This window comes from Aquarana catesbeiana, linkage group LG01 (assembly GCF_042186555.1).
Source record: "Aquarana catesbeiana isolate 2022-GZ linkage group LG01, ASM4218655v1, whole genome shotgun sequence".
Lineage (NCBI taxonomy): Eukaryota > Metazoa > Chordata > Amphibia > Anura > Ranidae > Aquarana > Aquarana catesbeiana.
In genome coordinates this window covers 319,802,048-319,810,131 of record NC_133324.1, presented here as the reverse complement: position 1 = coordinate 319,810,131, position 8,084 = coordinate 319,802,048, and the positions used below count along the sequence as shown (strand labels likewise).

Here is an 8,084-nt window from a genome sequence, read left to right as displayed (position 1 = left end):
GTTTGACCATTCTTCCAGAAGTGCATTTGTGAGGTGAGGCACTAATGTTAGATGAGAAGGCCTGGCTCGAAGTCTCTGCTCTAATTCATCCCAAGGGTGTTCTGTCGGGTTGAGGTCAGGACTCTGTGCAGGCCAGTGAAGTTCCTCCACCCCAAACTTGCTCATCCATGTTTTTATGGACCTTGCTTTGTGCATGGGTCCAAATCATTTGGTGGAGGGGGGATTATGGTGAGGGGTTGTTTTTCAGTGGTTGGGCTTGACCCCTTAGTTCCAGTAAAGGGAACTCTTAAGGCATCAGCATACCAAGACATTTTGGACAATTTCATGTTCCCAACTTTGTAGGAACAGTTTGGGGGTGGCCCCTTCCTGTTCCAACATGACTGCACACCAGTGCACAAAGCAAGGTCCATAAAGACATGGATGAGCGAGTTTGGGGTGGAGGAACTTGACTGGCCTGCAAAGAGTCCTGACCTCAACCTGATAGAACACCTTTGGAGTGAATTAGAGCAGAGACTGCGAACCAGGCCTTCTCGTCCAACATCAGTGCCTGACCTCACCAATGTGCTTTTGGAATAATGGTCAAACATTCCCATAGACACTCCTAAACCTTGTGGACAGCTTTCTCAGAAGAGTTAAAGCTGTTATAGCTGCAAAGGGTGGGTCAACTCAATACGGAACCCTACAGACTAAGACTGGAATACCATTAAAGCTCATGTGCATGTAAGGGTAGGTGTCCTAATACTTTTGACAATATAGTGTACATGGTAGAGCAGGCACATATCAGGAATATTAAATGTTGGGGTAACAAACACTTTAAGTGTTTAGGCCTCATGCACACTAGGCTCTTCTGAACGCTTTTCTCCTGATAGGAGAAAAGCAGCATTAAAAATGCGCCTAAAGCTGCATTTTTTAAGTGCGTTTTGGCGCGTTTAGACACGTTCAGGTGCTTCAAGCATCGGGGCTTTTATTCATTTCATTGGCCAGAATATTTTATTCTGGCCATTGAAATGAATAAACACTCAAGCGCTTAGCGTTTATGCACGTTTGAAAGTCGGCTGTAAATGTATACATTATAAGTTGGGATACAACCCAGAGGCTTATATGACCAGAGATAAGGGTGCCATCATGTAAAAATCCAGCTGATAAACCCTGGGGTCTATTGACTTCTAATGTTTGGGCATCTATAAGGGCAAGGGATATCTCAATATACATAACTGTGGCGGCCGGTACTTTTTTTTGGGGGGGGGGAGGGTGGGTGGGCGACAAATTGTTAGGTGCTAGCTGTCATTATTTGCACAATAATGACCTTTTCCATAATTATAATAAGTCTAGGTGGTAATGTAAGAGGGAAGCTTGTTTTTGGCAGTGATAACATAACAATCTGGGAAATGGGATGACTGGTGTGATATTTTGTACAAACTTATATTGGTGGATTGTGTACGCCATCCAAAATTTCATTTGCAGCCAGGGTCACACATTGATCTGGAAAGTCAAACCTGAGAGCACAGTTGGGGAGAACCCTAAAGATAGCACCATGGCAAGGTAACCCCCCTCTGTGGCACAGTAGTAAGTTACTTGGTGTGAAATGTAGAGGCACTACTCCATCACACTACTGAATGACAGTGTCCCACCAACCCCAGACCCCCTCCTTTCCTGCACAGGTCCCCTGCCCAAGGCAACATATTCACCAACTAAAAAAAAAAAAAAAAACTGTGAATGACTATTGAAGTCTGCTGGCAGTTCAGCTCATTGATCGGTTCTCCTTTCCTCCCTATCCCTATGTCAGTGACGGGTGACTGCAGAGGAGCCCAGCACTGTCACCCCCACCTTGTGTGCTGCCTCTTGGAGGAGCTCCTCACAGCCCCGGCACTCAAAGGGTTAGCACAAGCCAGAGCTGCCGCTCTTATCAGCAGTCTGCAGATCCCCATTACCCACTCAAGGGTGACTACAGATGTATTTCCCACATTACCAGTCAAAATAAATAATGTGTGACATAAAGCCAATCTAACCAGGGCCGGCCGCTGATAAGATGATTGGATGCAGAGAGGAGCTGCGGCTCTGCGCTACACAAGCTGGGGAATTAGCGGTGCAAATGACACTATACTATATATATATATATATATATATATATATATATATATATATATATATATACATACATATACATACACACACACATACACAACATATACACACATACATATATATATATATATATTACCTAACCATACATAAATATCTGCAGATCCCCTGAATCCCACCACTATATATTTATATATATATCATTTTTATTTTTTTTATGTGTGTGTCTATATATATATATATATATATATATATATATATATAAAGTCTGAGTATATTCCACTGTCCCATATAGATAGATCCTATTTAAATAAATATACACATCTGAAGATCAGCTGAGCATATAGCCCCATCCTATAGTAATCATTATATACATATCTGCAGGTCAAATAGCCCCATCCTATATTAATAATTATGCACATCTGCAGATCATATAGCACAGTCCTATATAAATACAGATCATCTGAGCATATAGTCAAATCCTATAATAAAAATGATACACGTGTGCAGAGCATCCGATCATACAACTCCATCTAATATTAATTATTATACAAATCAGCAGATCATCTGAGCATATAGCCCCATCCTAAATAAATGATACACATGTGCAGACCATCTGATCATACCAACCCATCCTATATTAATAATTGTGTATACACATCTGCAGATCATCTGAGCATAGCCCCATCCTATATTAATAACTACAAATCTGCAGATCAGCTGATCATATAGCACCATCCAATAGAAATAATTATACACATCTGCAGATCAGTTGATCATATTGAACCATCCAATAAAAATAATTATACACATCTGCAGATCAGCTGATCATAAATAGCCAACCTATATTTATAATTATACACATCTGCAGATCAGCTGATCATAAATAGCCAACCTATATTAATAATTTTACACATCTGCAGATCATTGTATAGAACCATGCTATATAAATGGTTATGCACATCTGCAGATCATCTGATCATATAGCACTGTCCTTTATAAATTATTATTATACACATCTGCAGATCATCTGATATAGCACCATCCTTAATAAATTATTATTATACACATCTGCAGGCCATCTGATCATATAGCACTATCCTTTATAAATTATTATTATACACATCTGCAGATCATCTGCAGAATCCTTTATAAATTATTATTATACACATCTGCAGATCATCTGATCATATAGCACCATCCCATATTAATAATTATACACATCTGCAGATCATTTGATTGTATAGCACCATTCTATTTAAATGATTACGTACAGCTAATCATGTGAGCATCTTGCCCCATCCAGTGATTAAGTACATCTGCTGATCATGTGATCATATAGCCCCATCCTATATAAATGAAAATACACACCTGCAGACCATGTGATTATATAGCCCCATTCTATAGTAATGAAAATACAAACCATGTGATTATATAGCACCATCCTAAGAATTATTATATATCGCTGCCGATCATCTGATCATCTAGCATCATCTCTTATAAATGCAACTCCCCCCCCCCCCCAGATCATCTGAGTATACAGCCCCATCCTATATAGATAGCAGATCATGGCCACACACCATCCACTTGTAATACTCTCGATGTAGGTCAGGATGAAATATGCAGATGATATTTGTGACTAGGCATAAATATTTCGTGTTAGCCTGGTATAACACACATCACTGCTGGGACCAGATGTTTCTGATCAGGAAGTATTATAGGGATCTATGGAATAGAAGGACAAATCGTGCTAATGTGTACAATCCCACCCGATAAACCTATTTCCAAATACTGACCAGTAAATGGAAGCACCATGTTTTTTTTTTGTTTTTGTTTTTTTTTAGGAAAATAAAATGCCTGTGTATTTTCTAAGTGCATCTGCCCTGTAGTCCCAGGAAAAGTGCAGATCTGAGACAAACCGACACAATTGGAACGATCAAGCCATTAAATAAAAATGAAGTTGCAGTAAATGAAGACCTTGCTGCTCACTTTACTTGCATATCGTTTTAATATGATTAACCAAGCCACGAAAGGGTTACTGCTAAGGCTCTCTGTGTCCAGAGGAGATGGGGGGCCAGGAATTCCTAACTAATCCAGATTTTACAAATCAAAAGGACAGTAGGAGGGGAATTCACTGCAGGGACCCTTCTCCATCCCAAACAGCAATGTAAATAAACCTGGCATTAGCCAAACAATTAATAGACTCTTCTCATGTAGAACTCAATTAGAAAGCTGTTTCTCCACCCAAACGGCCCTCCCAGCATTTACCTTTTCAGTATTTAATTACTTAACACTTTCTAGCACCATGGAAAAAAAAAAAAAAAAAAAAGAAAAAAAAAAACAACTCCCCCAAACTCTATGGCATTAAATATTGGTGGAATTGAAGATAGGATAAGAAATGCTCAGCAAACAAGTGATCATCGGAGCCTTTTATCACTCGTTGACTAATGGCTTAAAGTGATGGCAGTCCTGATTACACAGGCTGCTTTACAAGATGGCCAGTGAGGGGTTAATCGTGTCCTGGATAAATGGAGCACACTGCAGGCTGCACACACCACTTAGAGGTCCAGCTATAGGGAAAAGACACCTTGTATAATAAAATGGGTGACAATATGCAGGTCAGTGCAAATTGTGGGTTAGGGAATAGTATTATTAAACTGAAATTATAAACCGATTAAATACCAGACTTTATTTTCTAAAGGGTTAGGTTCTAAATGTCCAATACACACAGTTTACTTTTTAATAATAATAATATAATAGAAATAATAATAATATAGAAATAATAATAATATAAATAAAATGAATAAATTGTGTGTATTATTCATATTTATACACAATAAATAGAGATACATATGTACACATATATTTAAACATGTAGAAAAAAAGTCAATGTTTTGGAGAAATGGCTGTAATTGCAGGAACATAGGAGGCCAGTGTTGTCCAGAATGAGTTGGTAATTCTCCTATTCTACATGACAAAGGTGATACTTTAGACAGAGGTGACTCCCTGCAGTAGAAATGCTTAGTGGCCCCTTTCTATAGATCTATTGTCCCCTCTACATGGCTCAGGGCTACTCCTTTCTAGGTTTACCATTCTCCCAAAAAAAAAAAAAAAAAATTTCCCCATTTCCAACTCAACTCTGTTTTCAAGGTGTATTTTAAAACAAATGAGTTGAAATGCTCATTTTACATGCAAAAACCAAGCCCTCATTGTCTTTTTAATGCGCGCCCCCCCCCCCCCCCTCCCCTCCCCTCAGGTTGTAGGAGCAATCCCTGTGCCTTCCCCAGGACTGGCAGCATCACAAGTCTATATAAGAATCGTTGACAATCACAAAAAAAAAGATTCCTCCTTGATGGCAAGTGTGATCTCCAAGCAGAGGCTATGCTCTCCCCCCCTTTTCAGTGCCAGGGACCATTTCCTAGCCAATGTAGTCGAGATATAAATTAACTGGTAGCTATGGCTACTGATTGCTGATTGGCTGCCAGCGTGGAAACGTGCACGGGGACGTCACCAAATCTGAATAAGGATGCGCGAATTGCCAAGCCTGGCACACAAAGCTGATTATGGGGCATAGAGGTGGAGTTGGAGAAAGTGTCATTTAGGAGATTTCTGTGCATCCAGACAGGAAGTTTATTCTGCATCCCTTTTTATTATTATTATTATTCTTTTTATTAATAGTGACTCTGCGTGATTTGACCATTGGAAGAATTTCCTCGGATGAGACGATCAAGAGCTGACTTTGATTTCGGGCAGCCAGGTTGCTATTTTTTGGGGAGAAGCCCCCATTTATCAGATGAGCTCTTCTACCCTGCGGAGATCGTGAGACTGCTGAGGGGGGCACTGGGCAGTGCTGCAGCTGCTGCGGCTCCGGGGTATATGTGGATTGCTGGGGGGGACATCAAGGTGCTGACTGTGCAGCCTCAATCATGATGGTCCATTGCGCTGGCTGCGAAAGGCCCATCCTGGACCGCTTTCTTCTCAATGTGCTGGACCGGGCCTGGCATGTCAAATGTGTCCAATGTTGTGACTGCAAATGTAATCTCACAGAGAAATGCTTCTCCAGGGAAGGAAAACTCTACTGCAAGACTGACTTCTTCAGGTACGAACTTCGCATTGGCCCTATTGTCATTGCTCGGTGCCAGGGAAAGGGCAAACTTCAGCCTGGCAAGCTCTGCCTTTGGATATGGTGCTAACCCAACATGGTCATGGGTGCCAGGGTCTACCGTGTATTCCTGACAGCTCAATTATTTGTTTATTGCTTCCTATATACCTGACAATTCTTTACACTTGTACTATTCTCAAAATGAAGGATTATGTAGGTGAAAGGGGCAACAGCGCTGGAGTGGGAAAATACAGATTTTTGTGTATTATTATTATTATTATTATATGACATGTATTATTAGATCACAGGGGAGGCTGTGATGTAATAATATGACCTAGACCTATGCAGGAAATCATCACATAATGGGCAACGTAATGCTTTTTACTTGATGTTAATATTTGATATGATTGTGAGATTTTATATATATATATATATATATATATATATATATATATATATATATATATATATATATAAATATTTTTTTTTCTAGTGTGTGTGTGTGTACATATATATATATATTTCTAGTGTGTGTGTGTGTGTATGTGGACAGCATAAAGCCTTTAATTTGATGTAATTATTTGAGACATATAGATAATATTTGAGAATATATGAATATATATATATATATATATATTCAAATATTATCTATATCTCTCTCAAATATTAACATCAAATAAAAAGCATTATGCTGTATGTGTGTGTGTGTATGTGTGTATATATATATATATATATATATATATATATATATATATATATATATATATATATATATATATAATACTTTTTTGTTTGTCAGTTTCTTTTTTCCTAATTCGCTATCGTTGGTTTTGCCTTAATATATTATTATTTTATGTACGTATGGTTTTGTTTACTTTACTACTTTTTTTTTTTCTTTTTACACTTATTCCGAATACATTTTGCACACTGGCCTTCGGCCAGATCTGCACTTTTGCATATGAATTCGATGCAAATAATGTGGTTCTAATGTCCTGGCTGGTAGCATTGGAATGTCCAGGTCCTTTATGATGCTGAATGGCTTATCTTGCCAGAGGGGGACCAGGCCAGTGACAGTAGTGTCCTGACACCCCTGGGCTGATTTACTAAAGGATTTGCGAAGCTTCACACAATTCTTTTTAGTGACTATTTTACTAGCATTCTGTTATGTGCAGATGAAATAAGAAAATAATGTTATGATTGCATATTTGAAGTAAATATTACCACAATTTTTATGTGAATATTCTCAACCACCTTAGTAAATCGGCCTCCATCTCACACACGGTGTATAAATCTCTTTTCGGGACTGGGGTGTTAAATTCGGCACATCGTGTACATGATATGTAATATAAAAGATGCTTGGGAGATGGTATATTTTACCGCTACCTTTCACCTTGGACAAGGGCTAGGCTCGCCTTACACCCTTTGATCAGAAGAAGGATTTTGGGTTTAGATCAGGAAAGGGTTAATAAGGTGATTTTTTTTTTCTCCTGAAATAAATGGGTGCTTAGTTTTAATTCGCTGATTCCTGAAAGTCTCCTCCCAACTAATGTGAAAACTATTTAGGAGCATTTAATGATTTTTGATAAGGTGTAGGTGAGCTAATTATTTTTCTGGATAAGGCAACCATGACTTATGACCTGTATTATAGTCACTAAATCAAAGTCACAGCTCTCCTCAAGTGATCAGGACTTCGGGCTATACCACGGCCACAATACGATAAAGATAGAATAAAAATCATTTAAAAACATATTGATTTTATATAATAATAATAATAATAATAAATATACAATACGTCTAGAGTGAAGGTTATGATTTATACACCTTAAAAATGGCTCGGTGATAAATATGTATTGAAAATGGTTATAACACTAAATTAGGCGCTTTAAAATAACATTTTAGG

The 8,084-nt window shown here is 38.4% G+C and overlaps 1 protein-coding gene across 3 annotated transcripts in view; it reads left to right on the top strand.

Annotated features, from left to right (window-relative positions):
* Positions 1-5,421: 5,421 nt before the first annotated feature.
* The window catches only part of LHX5 (LIM homeobox 5), a 54,092-nt gene continuing 51,429 nt past the window's right edge, over positions 5,422-8,084 (top strand). For all 3 annotated transcript variants that reach the window (XM_073630292.1, XM_073630285.1, XM_073630278.1), the window contains exon 1: positions 5,422-6,181. In XM_073630292.1, the coding sequence (XP_073486393.1) occupies positions 6,009-6,181 (173 nt within the window). In that variant the 5' untranslated portion in view covers positions 5,422-6,008. The remainder of the gene's footprint in view (positions 6,182-8,084) is intronic.